This window comes from Dasypus novemcinctus, chromosome 4, assembly GCF_030445035.2.
Source record: "Dasypus novemcinctus isolate mDasNov1 chromosome 4, mDasNov1.1.hap2, whole genome shotgun sequence".
Classification (NCBI taxonomy): Eukaryota; Metazoa; Chordata; class Mammalia; order Cingulata; family Dasypodidae; genus Dasypus; species Dasypus novemcinctus.
Genome location: NC_080676.1, coordinates 168338708 through 168357445, shown reverse-complemented (window position 1 = coordinate 168357445; position 18738 = coordinate 168338708). Strand labels below are relative to the sequence as shown.

The window sequence follows — 18738 nt, the reverse complement described above, 5'->3', positions numbered from 1 at the left end:
AAGGCATGAGAATAAGTCAGTAAAACTGTAGCTCTCTGGCCTTTCCCTTATTGCATGAACAATACAAACATCTGCTTCGCTGAAGGTAATCAAGGAAGAATTCTATAGAAGTCATGTGCACCCATGCATTCCTTGATAAACATAATTAAACATGTACCTTTCATCTTCAGTAAAGTACTGTATTCTTTCAGAATTATGCTTATGCCTCACTTGCATGTAGCAACCACAATAAAAGAGCCACCATCTACTCAGGAGGCACAGATGATAGATTTATTTATTTATTTACTTATTTACTTACTTACTTACTTTCTTTTTTGACGTGCTGGGGGCCAAGGAATGAACCTGGGACCTCGTATGTGGGAAGCCGATGCTCAACCACTGAGCCACATCAGCTCCCCTGAGTTGGTTTTTTCATTTCTTTTGCTTGTTTTTTTGTTTTTTCTTTAGGAGGCACCAGGAACCAAATCCAGTACAGGCATCCAACCACTTGAGCCACATCCACTACCTCATCAAGCTCTAACTCTTCTCTCCTATAACCAAGGACAAGGACCCTAAATAAGCCCATTAATAATACTCATTTACCCGCCAAACTGGACTTGTCTGAGTCATTCTTTGATCTGATGTATTCCTCTCCATTTGGTGGGAAGCTGTCTTTTTATACAGTTCCTCAGAGAAACAATGAAGTGAGTTTTATCCCAGGTATGCAAGGGTAGTTCAACACAAGAAAATCAATCAGTATAATACATGACATTTATAAATTGAAGAAGAAATATCACATGATTATTTCACTTGATGCAGAAAATGCATTTTACAAAATACAGCATCCTTTCTTGAGAAAAACTGAAAGGTAGGAATAGAAAGAGACTTTCTCAACCTGTTGAAGTACTTACATGAAAAACCCACAGCTAACATTGTACTCAGTGGTGAAAGAATGAAAGTGTTTCTGCTGAGACAGGCAACAATACAAGGATGCCCATCATCACCACTGTTATTCTAGCTACAGCAATTAGGAAAGAAAAAGAAATAAAAGGAAGAAGTATAACTTCTGCTATTTGCTGATGTTATGATCCTATACCTAGAAAATGCACAACAAAGCTATGAGAACTAATAAACAAGTTCGGCAAAATGGAATGGTACAAGATTAATATGCAAAAATCAGTAGCATTTGTATACACTATTGATGAGCAATCTGAGGAGGAAATCAGAAAAAAAAATTCCATTTATAATAGTGACCAAAAGAATCAATATTCAGGAATAAACTCAACCAAGTACATAAAAAGCCTGTATTCAGAAGACTACAAAACATTGTTAGAAGAAACCAAAGATGACCTAAACAAATGGAAGATGGATTGAAGACTAAATATCATTAAGCTGTCAATTCTACTCAAATTGATTTACAAATTCAATGCAATCCCAATGAAACTTCCAACTGCCTTTTTAAAACAGAAATGGAAAAAACAATTAATTACCAAATTTATTTGGAAGGCTAAGAGACCCTGAATAGCCAAAATTTTCTTTAAAACAAACCCAGTTGGAGGACTCTCACTTCCTGAGTATACAGCATATTACTTAATGACAGTGGTAAAAGCAGCATGGTACTAGCACAGAGATAAAGACAGACTGACCAGTGGAACTGAATCAAGAACACAGAAACAGACTCTCACGTCTACTGGTTTTTTACAAGGCCGTCGAGCCCACCCAGCAGGCCAGAACAGTCTACTCAACAAATGATGCTGGGTGAACTAGATATCCACAGCCCAAGGAAGGAACAAGGACGCATTTCTCACAGCTTATACAAAAATTAACTCGGAGTGAATCAAGGTTCTAAATATAAACTGTAGAACCATAAAACTCCTGGAGGAAAATATAGGGAAACATCTTTAAGATCTTGTGGCAGGTGGTTGCTTCTTGGACCTTACACCCAAAGTGTGAATAACGAAAGAAAAAAACACATCAATGGGACCCTCCATAAAATTAAACACTTTTGATTCTTCAAAAGACTTTGTCAAGAAAGTAAAAAGGCAGCCTATTCAATGGGAGAAAATATTTGGAAGCCACATATCTAACAAAGGTTTGATCTCTATGTTATATACAACTCAATAAAAAAGACAAGCAATCCAATTAAAAACTGGGCAAAAGACTTGAATAGACATTTCTCCAAAGAGAAAATACAAATGGCTAAAACACACATGAAAAGATGCTCAATACCACTATCTATTAGGGAAATGGAGATAAAAACCTCAATGAGATACCATGTCACACTTCACAGAATGACCATCATGAAAAAAACAGAAAGTACAAGTGCTGGAGAGGATATTGAGAAATAAGAATACCTGTCCACCTTAGGTGGGAGTGTAGAATGGTGCAGCCTCTGTGGAAGACAGGTTGGCAGTACCTCAAGAAGCTGAGTAGAGATCTGCCAGTATGATCCTGCAATCCCGTTACTAGAAATTTATTCAGAAGAACTAAAAGCAAGGACATAACCTGCTATTTGCACACCATTGCTCAAAGCAGCATTATTCACAATTGCTAAAATATGGAACAAGCCCAAGTATCCATTAATCAATGAATGGCTAAGGAAAATGTGATATATTTCTGTTCTGCATACAATGGAGTACTACATAGCTGTATGAAGAAATGAAATCAGGATACACATGACAACATGGATGAAACTTGAGGACATGTTCAGTGAAATAAGTCAGACACAAAAGGTCAAATACTGTATGCTTTCACTAATATAAGCTAAATGCAATGGGTAAACTCACAGAGGTTAACTCTAGAGAATAAGTTAATAGGAAATAGAATGTGGGTTGAGAATGGGAGCTGATGCTTAATGTATGTAGAATTTTTAATAAGGTTTATTGTAAAATTGTGGCAATGAATAGAGTTGATGGTAACAAATTGGTGAGTATAACTAACACTGCTGATTTATAAATGAGATTGTGGCTGAAGATGGTAGTCAGTGGATGTAAATGTCAATTGAAAGGAAATTAGAGAATCATCTAGGCTATATGTAACAGTGATTTTGGTGGTGAATGAGGTTTGTGGTTAATAGTATAAAAGAATGTTCTTTTACAAAGTGATACACGGGAAAATTAACAACTAACGTTTGGAGACAGTTAATGGTATACTGTAATATTTTACAGCAATGGAAAAAGATACTATTTCAACACTAAGGGACAGCAATAGGGAGGTATAAGGGAGTGTGGGAGTTTTCCTTTTGGAGTCATGAAAACGTTCTAAAGTTGACTGAGGTGATGACAACACAACTCTGTAATGAAAATGAGGGCACTGGGTGTACATTTTGAATGGAGTGCACAAAACATGCGGCTGTATAATACAGGGAATCCAGTGGTGGATAATGGACTGTGGTTAACAGGACAATATGAAAACATTCTCTCAAGAATCATAACAAATACTAACACAGGATATTAGTAATCAGGAGAACTGGGGGAAAATACACCAAATGTAAGACATGAACTATAGATAGTAGTAATATTTTGATGATACTCTTTCATAATTTGTAACTAATGTTTCACAACAGAGCAAGGAATTAATGGTGGGGTGATATATGGGAGCCTGTATGATGACATGAATATTAGTTTTATAAATTCACAAGTTTTACCATACATAGAATATTGTTTATGTTTCTTCATATATGAATGGACATACTTCAATAAAATAAATAAAATAATATAAAAAATAAAAAACCAGGGAAGCAGAAGAGGCTCAAGCAGTTTGGGCGCTCACCTCCCACACAGGAGGTCCCGGGTTCAGGTCCCAGTCCTCCTAAAGAAGACGAGCAGACTCTCCAAGCTGATGCAGGGCGCAGATGCCATGAGCTGGCACGGCAAGCCGACACAGTGAGCAGACAAGTGGAAATAATGAGCAGACAGACAAGGGAGAGGTGGGTGGGGGCTATGTGTGTGAATAAAGGCTTTTAAAAACTCTTTAAAAAATAAAAAAATAAATGAATTAAAAACTTTCCAAAGAAAACACAAGGCTCAGGTCATTTCTCCCATGAATTTTAACAGACATTTAAGGTAGAAATATTTTATGAGGTCAAAACCAAAGAAAGACTATACAAGAAAAGTAAACATCCAATCATGATAAAAACTCAGCAAACTAGGCACAGATGAGAAGTTCTTCAGATTGATAGAGACATTCACAAAATAATCTACCAGAGAACTCTTTCCCCCTGTGTTTGGGAACTGGGCCAGAATGAACAACTTGCCACTCCTATTCAACAATGTACTAGAAATCCAAGCCAGTGTAATGATGCAAGGAAAAGGCAGAAACAAAACTGTCCCTTTGCAGATGATATGACTGTCAATATAGAAAATCTATGAGCAGAAAGGCTCATAGGACTAAAAAAGAAAGTGAGTGTACAAAAGTTGCAGCACATGAGGTCAACATAACAAACAAATCAACTGTATTTCCATATACCAGGCATGTAGCCAGGAATAACTAGCAAACAAATCTTTACAAGCACCATTGGTTATAGCCCCCAAAACATGAAATAATTTAGTACAAACCAATAGGATCTGTGTGCTGTTAACTACAAAAGGCTGAAGAGGGAAGTGGACATGGCTCAAGTGATAGAACGTCTGTCTACCAGACGGAGGGTCCAGGGTTCGATCCCCAGGGCCTCCTGACCCGTGTGCAGCCGGCCCAAACACAGGGCTGCCGCACGCAAGGAGTGCCATGCCACGAAGGGGTGTCCCCACGTAGGGGTGCCCCACGCGCAAGGAGTGCGCCCTGTAAGGAGAGCCACCCCACGTGAAGAAAGAACAGCCTGCCCAGGAGTGGCGCCCACACACACAGAGAGCTGACACAGCAAGATGACACAACAAAAAAGATGCAGTTTCCCAGTGCTGCCCGATAATGCAAGCAGACACAGAAGAACATACAGTGAGTGGACAGAGAGAGCAGACAATGGGGGAAAGGGGAGAAAAATAAATATAAAATTTAAAAGTTTAAAAAAAAAAAAACAGGCTGAAGAAAGAAAGAAATAAAAAGGGATCTGAATACACAGAGAGACAGGTCATGTTCATTGATTAAGACAGAGTTAAGGAGAAGCAGCTGTGGCTCGATCAATTGGGCTCCCGTCTACCACATAGGAGGCCCTAGGTTTGCGTCCCGGGGCCTCCTTGTGAAGGCAGGCTGGCCCGTGCGCCATGGAGAGCTGACGCAGCAAGGTAGACAAGCAGACGCAGAAAAAAAAAAATGCACAGCAAATGGACACAAAGAACAGATAGCAAAAACAAGCTGCAAGGGAGAATAAATAAACCTTAAAAAAAAAAAAAAAAGACCAAGTTAAGAGGCTAATTCCTCGCCCATTTGATGATAAATTTAAACAGCTACCATTCATATACCATAAAATGTATCCTTTAAGTATACAGTTCAACTGGTTGTTAGTCACAAAGTTGTGCAACCAATACAACTGTCTAAATCCAGAATGTTCTCATCCCTCCAAAGGGCACCCATGCCCCTCAGCAACCAGCGCTCAGGCTGCCCCTCCCAGCCCAGGCACCCACAAACCCATTTTCTGTCCATATGGATCTGCCCATTCTGGACCGTTCACGTACATAGAATCACATAATACCAGCCTTTGGTGCCTGGCTTCTTTCACTTCGCATAATGTTTTCAAGGTTCATCCATGTTGCGGTATTATCAGTGTTTCATTCCTTTTTAATGCCAGATGTGTTCCAACTGTATAAATTATTTTCTGTTTATCCATTTCCCAAATGATGGACATTTGAGTTGTTTCCACATTTGACTATTATGAATAATTCTCTACGAAAACTGGTACATAAGTTTTTATGTGGACATACGTGTTCAATTCTTTTGGGTGAAAACCTAGGAGTGGAAGTGCAGAATCATATAGTAACTCTATGCCTAACTTTTAGAGGTACTGCCAGACTGCCAAAGTAGCTGCACCATTTTATATTTCCACCCAATTCTTTCCAAACTGATCTACAGATTTAACACAGTGCCAATCACAATAACCTGCAGGCTTCCAGAATTTATATTAAAAGGTAAATGAACTAGAATAGCCAAAGTAATGTGAAAAGGAAGATATAATATAAACTGCCTCAATGAAGACAGATGTTAAAGGATGCACAGACCAATGCAATAGAAAGCAAAGTCAAGAAATACATACAGAAACACTGCTGACCAATCTTTTATAAAGATACAAATACAACTCAATGGAGAGAGGAGTCTTTTCAACAAAATGTGCTAAAACTGGATATCCATATACAGAAAAAATGATCCTCAACCTATTCCTCAGAGACTGTAAACAAAAATTAACTCAAAACAGATCATCTGTCTAAATAGAAAACATTAAAACTATAAAACTCTTTGTATGATACTTAAAAGACCTAATTAATATATTAGAATTCATCTAAATTAAAACCTTTTGCTTTGCAAAGAATACCATACAGAGGAGGAGATCAGCACAAACTGACAAAGAAAATTTGCAAAATATATATCTGACACAGAATAATAAAACATCCCAATTTTAAAAAGGGGCAAATGGTATGAACAGATACCACAACAAAGAGAACGTACAAGGGGAAGTGGACTTGGCCCAGTGGTTAGGGCGTCTGTCTACCACATGGGAGGTTCATGGTTCAAACCTCAGGCCTCCTTGACCCGTGTGGAGCCGGCCCATGCGCAGTGCTAATGCATGCAAAGAGTGCCGTGCCATGCCATGCTGCAGTGTCCCCCGCATAAGGGAGCCCCAAGCGCAAGGAGTGAGCCCCAAGCGCAAGGAGTGTGCCCCGTAAGGAAAGCCGCCCAGCGTGAAAGAAAGTGCAGCCTGCCCAGGAATGGCACCGCACACACGGAGAGCTGACACAACAAGATGAAGCAACAAAAAAGAAACACAGATTCCCGTGCCGCTGACAACAACAGAAACGGACAAAGAAGAATACGCAGCAAATGGACACAGAGAACAGACAACCAGAGTGGGGGGGAAGGGCAGAGAAATAAATAAAAAGAAATCTTTAAAAAAAAAAAAAAAGAGGACATACAGATGGCAGACACACGCAAACAACACCCAGTATCTTTAGTCATTAGGGAAATGCATAATTTTTTTTAAAAGATTTTATTTCTCTCCCCTTCCCTCCCCGCCCCAGTTGTCTGCTTTCTGTGTCTATTTGCTACATCTTCTTCATTGTCCACTTCTGTTGTTGTCAGTGGCACGGGAATCTGTGTTTCCCTTTGTTGCGTCATCTTGTTGTGTCAGCTCTCCGTGTGTGCGGCACCATTCCTGGGCAGGCTGCACTTTCTTTCACGCTGGGCGGCTCTCCTTATGGGGCGCACTCCCTGCACATGGGGCTCCCCTATGCGGGGGACACCCCTGCATGGCAGGGCACTCCTTGTGCACATCAGCACTGTGCGTGGGCCAGCTCCACATGGGTCAAGGAGGCCCGGGGTTTGAACCATGGACCTCCCATGTGGTAGACGGATGTCCTAACCACTGGGCCAAGTCCGCTTCCCAGGGCAATGCATATTAAAACCACCATGAGACACCACCACACACCTATTAGAATGGCTAAAATTAAAATACTGACAATACCAAATGTGAAAATTCATAGTAACTACAACTTTCACGCTTTGATGGAAGGAAAGCAGAATGGTACAGCCATTCTGGAATAAATTTGGCAGTTTCTTTAAAAGCTGAGCATAAACTTACCATATGACCTAACACTCGAACTTATTTATGCTACAGTAATAAAAAAGTATGTTCCTACAGAAACCTCCAAGCAACAGTTTACAGCAGTGTTATTCATAAGAGCTGTAACTGGAAACACACCCAAATGTCCTGCAGTGGAACAGCTGGATGTACCAAAAGCCCTACGAATTTCCAACGCCCCATGAAAGGCACATTCTGAAGATCCCACACAATGAGATTCCACTTGGAGGACCCCTGGGAAAACGCAGAACCACAGAGCGGAGGTGAGGGCAGTGCGTGCCGGCAGGGAGGGGCATGGGCAGGTGGGACAGTGATGCCCACGACTGGACCCCAAAGAAGAGGTTAGCTTCACAGTAGGTAAATTAAAGAGCAAGTTTCAAAAAGTTTCAGTAGTAAAACACAGTCAAGCAAATCAGATGCCCCCCAAACAAAAAAACTAATTAAAAAGGGAAAAAATTAGACACTCCAGAAAAAAGTTTGTCAAAATGCACAATCAGGAAAATTCAGAAACCATAATAATTAGGTAAAAGCCATATAAACTCTAATTTGACCTGGCCTCTGCATTTTCAGTCAGGAGTTCCTGTCACGAACACCGTCGTCATTACTTGGTGGACCACACACAACACACACGAGTGCACAAGCAAACAGAGCTCACGCCGATGCTGCAGGGACGGACAGGCCTGTGCCCCAGGCCGTGCTCAGGTGCTCAGCCCAGCCCCACGACCGCGATCTGAAAGAGGGTCTTTGAGGACAAACGGACTAAGGTGGCTCCTCGTCCAAATGACTGGGCCCTTAAAGGAGAGACAAGTTGGAGAGAGGGAAGGAGGGAGGGGGATGACGGCCACGCGGCAGAGGCAGAGGAGGTGCTCCATGCGCCAGCGAGCGCCACGGATGACGGCAACCACGGCCGGGACCCCCAGGCTCCGGGTCACAGCTCCACTGACCCCTACAGGTTTTGGACTTCTGGCCCCCAAAACTACGAGACAGTAAAGTTCTGCTGTTGCGAGCCACCCCGTGTGGTGCCAAGACAGACGTCAAATGGCGTGCTCTGGAGCACATGGCGAGCCTTCAAGCAGAAGGCAGGGCCCAGGGTTAACAGGAAGTGCTGCCTGCGGCCGTGCGGGACCCCAGCCCACATGCGACGCCGAGGTCGGAGGCCCTGGAGGGGGCCGGGCAGCCTCGAGAGGGGTGCGCCAACGTACACTCAGCGCACAGCCCTTCTGCAGGTGGAGCTTCAGAGTCCTCTCCAGCTTGGCCACGGCCCTGCACACCTCCACCTTCTCCTGGGTCACCGTGCCGAGTGCCTTCGTAAGAGACTCGTTGTCTTTCAGCAAGACATCCACGAGCTGGATCTGAAGTTCCGCTGCCATCTTTTTCTTGAAAAGAAGAAAACAGAAATAAAATGTTTAGGATTATTTTGTTAAACGGCACGCATGTGATTTTTTATCATGGGTTATTTTCAGGGATTATAATCTTAAACCAGTTTAGCAAAGGGGACCGCAGCGGCGGGCTCCGGCCCCTAACTCTCCACCCCAGAGGAGGCGCTTGTGCCTCACAGCACAGGCAGGGCCAACACGGGGCACCACTCGCGAGACTGAGGAGGGAGAGCAAGCACAACAAGGGTGACAAGGACACTGCCACGCTGCACCAGTGCCCGTGGAGGGAGGCAGGTGCCCACGTGGGAAGGAGGGGTCACCTCAGTGGGGCAGGGCGCTAGGAGCAAAGGGCCAGACAGATGGGGGGCCACAGGCTGTGAGGGGGGAGGGGCTGTGTGGCCCAGCTGTGGCCTCTGTCACTCACCTGAGAAGAAGCAGATGTGCTTAATTCAGATTTTAGTTCTTCTAATGTTCGCAATAAAGAGGTCACAGCCTTCTCATTTGATGATGTCCAATCGTTAATTGTTCTGGAAAGGTAAATGGGCATGTCAAAGCTATCAACTGACTTAACTCCAAAGCCATGCGCAGCTTCTCTGAGGAAAGGAAAGCGCATCAGTGGACGTTGCTCCCCGAGCGGCCGGAGGACCAGGCCCAAGTCCCCAGATTCCACGAGCTCCCTGGCCTGCGAGCCCATTTTAAGAGCATGCGGTCTGCTGGGCCAGGACGCAGCAGGATGCGCAGGCAAATGCGCCTGCCAGGCCGGGCCCAGAAACCACCAGCCGCCGACATGTCCGGGAGGCCCTCCCGTGCTCACAGTCCACTACTGCTGTTTTCCTCGAATTCAGCGCCAATTGTGAAAACTATTGCTTAGGTGAAACTTAGAAATCATGTTGCTCATGAATTCAACTGTAGAAAGGAGAACGGCATTAGCTGCACTACTTGACACTCACTGCTTCTGTTCATACAAAGATGGTTTCAGCTCCTCCGAAGCATGGATGAGCCTCCTGGTAGAGCAGGTGCCAGCAACCCCAGCAGGCCTCAGGCCTGAGGGCACGGGCACCCGCAGGGGGTCAGAGCTGACCTCTGGTGCTGGGCTGCCCACACACCCAACAACAGCAAATGAGCACGGAGGGGACGTGCGAGGGCGGGAACAGTCAAAAACCTGGAAACCCAAGCTCAAATTGAAATGCAAAAGATCTGATTTGTCAACCACCTTCTGGAGAGTCCTGCCCACTAACTTACCTAAACGCATGTGGAGGGAGGCAGAGGGCATGGACCTGAAATTCAAAAGAGGCCTTATTTTGCCAAAACTTCAGAATTTCCCTTACCTTAAAAAGCACGTGCTCATTACTTCCTCGTAGCTAAGATCGAGTGTAAAAAGCACCTACTCAGGTTGTTCTAATTAGTTCTAAGCAAGTTATGCCCATACCTGTCCACAGTTTGGTTAATAAAGTTGGTCAGAAACGCGGCAGCGCGGAGCAGCTGCTGCCTTATCCTCTCCAGCTCCTCCTGCTGCTGCTGGAGCTGGTCCTGTTCTGGTGAAAGGCATGGCGCCGTGTGGGCAGAGCCGCAGACAGCGTCCATGCGGAGGCCCGCGGCGTGTCGAGCTGCTTCTTTTGCCTCCAGATCTCGCACAGTCTGCTGAAGTTGCTTGATTTTATGCTCGTCACGCTGACGCTGTAACTCCAACTCTCGCTGTCATCAACGGCAAAAACAACACGAGAAAGACCCATCACAAGCAAGGCCCAACTCCACAGGCCGCACGGAAGGCCGAGACCGGCAGGGTGTGAGGGAGGCACAGGCAGAAGGGGCCAGGGCGGGACGGACGGGCGTTTTTCTCGCACAGCACTGAGCACCGTGGGCGTCAGCTCAGAGAAGAACCATCGTCCAGCCGAGGCTCGGCTCAAGTGCACTTATCTTTATTTCTCAGACTCTTCAGTTTCCCGGCTCCCATGGCGCCTCAGGAGCACGCCCACAGGCCCTGCTGGGCCACCCTCCGCCCCCCGCCACAGGGACACCTGCACGTGTGCTCCCGGCCAGCCGCGACCTGGCACAGCCTTGGGTCTGGGACTAGTTCCTGCAACAGCCTGGCCGTCGGCGCCTGAGCCCCCGGCATCCTGCTTATAAGATGGCGGTGATTCAAGCCCTCAGCGTGCTCTCACAGACTTACTGAGGACTCGCCGGGCGCGGCGCTGAGTGCCAGGGGAAAGCAGAGACCAGACGCATGGGCTTGCTGTCCCCAAGGGGCCACAAAGACCACGCCAGGGAGCAATGAAAGTAACAAAAAATGATGGAAAACAAGTATGCCGGAAGGCGCTTCTGAGGTGACAAGAAGTGGGCATCACCTCGAGACGGGCACAGCGCCGACTCCCCGCACACACAGGCCTCCGCGAGGGAACGGAACCAGGTGGAAACTGACCACAGATGGGCAAGAAGACTTGGCAGCTCCTCAGAAAGTTAAACACAGAATTATCACACGACCCAGCAATTCTGCTCCTCGGTTGATACCCAACAGAACTGGAAGCAGGGACTCGTACACCAGTGCTCGCTGCAGCATGTTCACAGCAGCCAAAAAGTGGAAGCACCCCAAGGGTCCATCAACAGACATCATTTTACCTAATAAAAGCCATTACCCATCTGTTGAATGGACCAACAAAACGTGGTCCATGCACCTCATGGAACAGCTTTCAGCATAAGCAGTGAGGGCTGGCACCTGCTGCAGCATGGTGCCCCGTGAAGACAGTGCGCTGAGGGAAGAGAGTCACAATCCCCATTACAGGGAATGCCTGGGGGACCTCCAGGAAGACGGCGGGCGAGAAAGACACACGGGCCTCTCTCCTCTTGTAGAAAAACAGCTAGGCAGGGAAGCAGACTTGGCCCAGTAGTTAGGGCGTCCGTCTACCACATGGGAGGTCCACGTTTCAAACCCAAGGCCTCCTTGACCTGTGTGGAGCTGGCCCATGCGCAGTGCTGATGTGCACAAGGAGTGCCGTGCCACGCAGGGGTGTCCCCTGCATAGGGGAGCCCCACGCGCAAGGAGTGTGTCCCGTAAGGAGAGCCGCCCAATGCGAAAGAAAGTGCAGCCTGCCCAGGAATGGTGCTGCACATATGGAGAGCTGACACAACAAGATGATGCAACAAAAAGAGACACAGATTCCCTGCCGCTGACAACAACAGAAGCAGACAAAGAAAAATAGACAAAGAAAACACAACTGGGGCAGGGACCGGGGAGGGGTGGGGGGGGGGGGTGGGAGGGGGAGAGAAATAAATAAACAAATAAACAAATCTTTAAAAAAAAGAAAGAAAGAAAAACAGCTAGACAGGCAGAAACGGCCTGAAAAAAATTCTTCTAGGGCTTAGGACACCAGGGGAAGCCTGAACACTGCCCAGAAGAGAGGGGGACGGGGATCGTGACAACAGAACTATGAGTTAAAAGCTGCAGCTGCAGCTGCAAATGCCGGCACCTCCCCTACGCTGCCAACACCTCTGAATTCTCAGGCCTAGGGGCGGCAGCTACAGACAAGGGCGCCCCGGGGATCCACCTCCCAGGAAAGGGGAGAGAGAGGGACGCTCCCGAAGGCTGACTCAGCTTCTGACCCACGGATCTGGTCTGCCGTGTCCCAGGAGCCCATCCAGGCTTTTTGCCTTGGGAGCCAGCACTGGACTAAAGAGATTAACTCCTTCTATCTCCCTCTCTTTTAACCAGGACTGACTGCTGAGTATCTTGAGTATCCAGAGGGGAGTGGAATTACTTCCTACCCAGGAAAAGAAAAGGGGCTCCAGCCCTGGAGAAAGGACTGGAGATGAGCCTGAGAAAGTCTGGCTACGAGGCTCGGCCTCCAGGCAGGATCCTCCGTCACACTGATCTGGTCCGTGTTGCAGGGAAAACCCCCACCAGGCTCGGGCCTGAGAGCGCTGCCAAAGACCGCCACTGCTGGTGGAGCAAGGAAGTGCATGAGAGGAAATTAAAAGTAAACGAGGGAGGTGGATATGGCTCACTGGCTTGGGGGCCACCTACCACACGGGAGGTCCCGGGTTAGGGTCACGGAACCTCCTAAGACGAGCAGCCGCCACACCCACCCCAACAAGCAGACGCCCAAATGAGCAGATGCCACAAGCGGGCAGATGCCATGCCTGAGGGGACCAGAGGTGGCTCAGGCTGTTGGGCACACGCCTCCCATGTGGGAGGTCCTGGGGCCATTCCCGGTACCTGGAGAAGGCGAGCAAACAAGCAGACAGGCGAGAGGACCATCGGGGGTGGGAGGAATAAGCAGAATTAAAAATAAAGTAAATAAATAAATCTTAAAAATAAATAAACGAGTCTTTTTCAAGACTTTATAGCAGCCCTCAACAAGGCCCTAAAAGCAGGTCTGCAACCCATTACTGGGTCCAGAGCCCAATTTGGGGCAACTAACAGGGAATATCCTAAAGACCCAGAGGTTGAACCAAGATTCAAAGAACAGCAGTAACACACACACACTCCCACCACTAAATCCCTTCCAAGGAGAGAGAAATTAAGCATCTCAGTAAACTCACCATCCAATCAGATGCGTAGACAACAGCAAAAAAGTACAAGCTATACTAAGAAAGTAGAGGACATGGCCCAATAAAAGGAATATATCAACGCCCAAGAAGAGACACAGAATTTGAGACAATTAACGAGGTGCACACAAATTTCCAAAGTCAAATTAATGCGTTGAAAGACAACATGGCTAAAGAGATAAACGACATCAAGAGGACATTGAATGAACAAAAAGAATAATTTGAAAACCCTAAATAGAAAATTAACAGAGTTCATGGGAATGAAAGAAACACTAGGTGAGATAAAAGGCACATTAAAGGCATACAACAGCAGACTCAAAATGACAGAAGAAAGAATAAATGACACCCAAGACAGAGAAGCTTAAATTGAAGATAGAGAGAAAAGAATGGAAAAAAACTGAGCAGGGCCTCTGGGAGTTGAATGACAACACAAACCTCAACAACATACGTGTCATGGGAGTTCCAGAAGAGGAGAAAGGAAAAGGGGCAGAAAGAGTATGTGAGGAAATAATAGCTGAAAATTTCCCAACTCTCATTAAAGAAATGAAATTACATGTCCAAGAAGCACAGCATACCCCATCAGAATAAATGTGAAGAGAGCTACTCCAAGACTAATCAGAATGTCAAACGTCAACGATAAAGAGAAAATTCTGAGCAGCAAGGGAGAAGCAAACCATCACATACAAGTGATGCCCAAAAAGACTTAGTGCAGATTTCTCATCCAAAACCATGGAGATGAGAAGACAGTGGAATGATAGAATTAGGATACCGAAAGAGAAAAACTGCCAGTTGAGAATTGTTTATCCAACAAAATCATCCTTCAAATATGAACGTGAGTATAAAATATTCACAAACAGAAACTAAGAGAGTTCATAAAAAAAGAATCTAACTTTGCAGAAACTATTAAAGGAAGGCTTGCAGCCTGAAAGAAAAAGACAGGAGAGAGAGCTTGGAGGAAAGTATAGAAGAACGAATGGCACAAAGGATAATCAAAAGAGTAAAATGACAAAAATAAGATATGACATATGAAAACCAAAGATTAAAATGGTGGAAGTAAATAATGCATTTAGAGTAATATCATTTGAATGTTAGCAGATTAAACTCCCCAGTCAAAACATATGGGTTGGGAGACTAGTGTGAGGAAATTACTGTCCTCCTGTCTCCTCTTAGCTGGTCCTTGCTAATAAACACTTCCTCTTCTCTACAAAAAATAAATAAATAAATCAAAAGAATAGGCTCTCAGAATGGATTAAAAAACACGCACCATCCATATGCCTATAAGAGACTCACCTTAGGCCCAGGGATATAAACCAGCTGACAGTAAAAGGTTGGAACAAGATAAGCCATGCAAACAGTAACCAAAAAAGACCAGGAGTAGCTATACTAATATCAGACAAAACAGACTTTAAATATAAAAAAGTTATAAGAGATATTGAAGGCCATTATATATTAATAAAAGGAACAATCCACCAGGAAGACATAACAGTCCTAAGTATCTATGTACCTAACCAGGGTGCCCCACAATACATGAAACAAACTCTGGGAAAACTGAAGGGAGCAACAGACATCTCTACAATACTCACTGGAGACTTCAACACCTCACTCATAATCATTAGATAGAACAACTAGACAGAACATCAACAAGGACACAGAGAACTTGAACAATATGATAAATGAGTTAGACCTAACAGACATAAAGAGCAGACTGCATCCAAACTCAGCAGGTTATACATTCTTCTCAAGTACCCATGGATCTTTCTCCAGGATAGACCACATGTTAGGTTACAAGTCAGCTCTCAATAAATATAAAAAGATTAAAATGATACAAAGCACCTTCTCAGTACATAATGGAATGTAATTAGAAATCAATAATAGACAGGAAAGAGGTAAATTTGCTAATGTGTAGAGGCTAAACAATACACTCCTAAATAATAAGTTGGTCAAAGAAGAAATTGCAAGGGAAATCAGTAAATATATTGAAACAACCAAAAACAAGAACACAACTTTATCAAAACTCATGAGATACAGTGAAGGCAGTTTTGAGAGAAAAACTTATAGATGTAAATATCTATATTAAAAAAGAAGAAAGAGCTAAAATCAAAGATCTAATTGAACAACTGGAGAAACCAGAAAAAGAATAGCAAACCAATCCCAAAGCAAGCAGAAGAAAGATTAGAATAGAAAAAAATGAAATTGAGAATTAAAAAACAATAGAGAAAAATCAACAAAACCAAAAGCTGGTTCTTTAAGATCGATAAAATTGACAAACCCCTAGCTAGATGGACAAAGAAAAAAAGAGAAGATGAAAATAAATACAATGAGAAATAAAAGGAGGAAAGCTACAACTGACCCCACAGAAATAAAAAGGATCGTAAGAGGATATTATGAGGAACTCTATGCCAACAAACTAGACAACCTAGATGAAATGGACAAATTCCTAGAAAGAACCTACACTGACACTACAAGAAATACAAGAACTTAACAAACCAATCACTTTCAAAGAGAGAATCCATCATCAAAAATTGCCAACAAATAGAAGCCCAGGACTGGATGACTTGACAGGTGAATTCTACCCAGCATTTAAAAATGCCAATCCTGTTGAAACTCCTCCAAAAAATTGAAGAGAAGGGAAAATTACTCAACACATTTTATGAAGTCAACATCACCCTAATACCAAAGTCAGAAAAAGACATTATAAGACACTACCAATTTCTCTAATGAACATAGATGCAAAAATCCTCAACAAAATACTTGCAAATCGAATCCAACAGCGTATCAAAAGACGAATACAACGTGACCATGTGTGATTTATTCCTGGTATGCAAGGCTGATTCAACATAAGAAAAATCCATCAACATAATACACCACATTAACAAATTGAAGGAAAAAAACACCTGATCATCTCAATTGATACATAAAAGGCATTAGACAAAATCGAGCATCCTTTCTTGATTAAAATACTTTGTAAGATACAAATAGAAGGAAAACTCCTCAAAATGATAAAGGGCATATATGAAAATCCACAGCCAACATCATACTCAGTGGGAAAGGTCAAAAGCCTCTAAGACTGGGAACAAGGTGAGGATGGCCACTATCACCACTGTTATTCAACATCATGCTAGAAGGTCTAGCTAGAGCAACTGGACAAGAAAAATTAAAGACATCCAAATAGGAAAGAGGAAGTAAAAGCCTCACTATCTGCAGATGACAGGATCCGATATTTAGAAAATTCTGAAATGTCCACAACAAAGCTACTTGAGCTAATAAATGAGCTCAGCACAGTGGCAGGCAGCAAGATCAACAAGCAAGAATCAGTAAAGTTTCTCTACACTAGCTTTGAACAATCCCAGGAGGAAATCAGGGGGGAAATTCCATTTACAGAAACAACAAAAAGACTCAAATACTTAGGAATCAATTTAACCAAAGATGTACAGGACCTATATGCAGAAAACTATAAAACAATGCTAAAAGAAATCAGTAAAGTCCTAAACAAATGGGAATACATTTCGTGTTCATAGATTAGAAGAATAAATATTATGAAAATGTCAATCCTATCCATACTGATTTATAGATTCAATGCAATACCGATCAAAATTCCAACAGCCTACTTTATAGAATCAGAAAAGATAATTACCAGGAAGCGGATGTGGCTAAAGCAACTGAGCTCCTGTCTACCATATAGGAGGTCCAAGGTTTGATGCCCACTGCCTCCTGGTGAAGGCAAGCTGGCCAGTGTGGCATGCTGGCCTGCACAGAGTACTGCCCCGCGCAGGAGTGCTGCCGTGTGCAGGAGTGCTGGCCCACGCTGAGAGCTGGCGCAGCAAGAGGACACAACAAAAAGAAACAAAGAGGAGAGATAATGAGATGCAGCAGATCAAGGAGCTGAAGGAGAGAATGATCGTCTCCCTCCCACTCAGGAAGGTCCCAGGATCAGTTCCCAGAGCCGGCTAATGAGAATACAAGCAGACAGGGAAGAACACACAGTGAATGGACACAGAGAAGAAAATGGAGGGAGGGGAGAGAAATGAATATTTTTAAAAAACAAAAAAACTATATATTTGAATAAAGAAAAGGTAATTACCAAATTCATTTGGAAGGGAATATGTATTGGAATAGCCAAAAGCATTCTAAAAAAGAGGAGCAACATGGGAGGAATTTCACTGCCTGACCTTGAAACATATTACAAAACCACAGTTGTCAAAACAGCATGCTACTCACATAAAGATAAACACATAGATCAGTGGAATAGAAGTGACAGTCCAGAAATAAGCCAACTGGTTTTTGACAAAACTATCAAGTTCATGTTAACAGGACAAAACAGTTTCTTCAAAAAATGCTGCTGGGGGAATTGGCTATCTATAACCAAAAGAATGAAAGAGGACTCCTATCTCACTCCCTAAACAAGAATTAACTCAAAATGATCAAAGACCAAAACGTAAAAGCCAAGACCATAAAACTACTAGAAAAAAATGAAGGGAAGTATCTTAAAGACCTTGTGGTAGGTGGTGGTTTATTGGACCTTACACCCAAAGCACATGCAACAAAAGCAAAAATAGATAAATGGGACCTTCTCAAAATCAAACACTTTTGCACCTCCCAGGACTCCACTGTCAAAGGGCGAAAAGGCAGCCCCAATGGGAGAAAATATTTGGAAATCACATGTCTGATAAGGGTTTAATATCTATGATATATCAAGAGATGTTACAACTCAACAATGAAAAGACAAACGACCTAAAAAATGGGCAAAAAACCTGAATAGACGTTTGTCCAAAGAAGAAATACAAATGGCAAAAAACACATGCAGAAATGCTCAACATCACTAATGATTAGGAAAATGCAAATCACAACTACAATGAGATATCATTTCACACCTATCAGAATGGCCAGTATTAAAAAAGACAGAGAACTACAGGTGTTGGAGAGAATGTGGAGAGATAGGAACATTTATTCACTGTTGGTGGGAATGCAGAATGGTCCGGCCACTGTGAAGGACTGTTTGGCATCTCTTAAAGAAGTTGAATATAGACTTGCCATGTGACCCTGCAGTACCACTACTGGGTATATACCCAGAAGAACTGAGAGCAGAGACAAAGACAGACACCTGCACACCAGTGTTCA

At 43.7% G+C, this 18738-nt stretch overlaps 1 protein-coding gene across 7 annotated transcripts in view; it reads right to left on the bottom strand.

Annotated features, from left to right (window-relative positions):
* The window catches only part of PCNT (pericentrin), a 152877-nt gene that overhangs the window by 12936 nt on the left and 121203 nt on the right, over positions 1-18738 (bottom strand). For all 7 annotated transcript variants that reach the window (XM_058296382.2, XM_058296386.2, XM_058296381.2 and 4 more), the window contains 3 exons: positions 10508-10773; positions 9503-9605; positions 8905-9078 (listed from right to left, as the gene is read on the bottom strand). In XM_058296382.2, coding sequence (XP_058152365.1) covers positions 8905-9078; positions 9503-9605; positions 10508-10773 — 543 coding nt within the window. The remainder of the gene's footprint in view (positions 1-8904; positions 9079-9502; positions 9606-10507; positions 10774-18738) is intronic.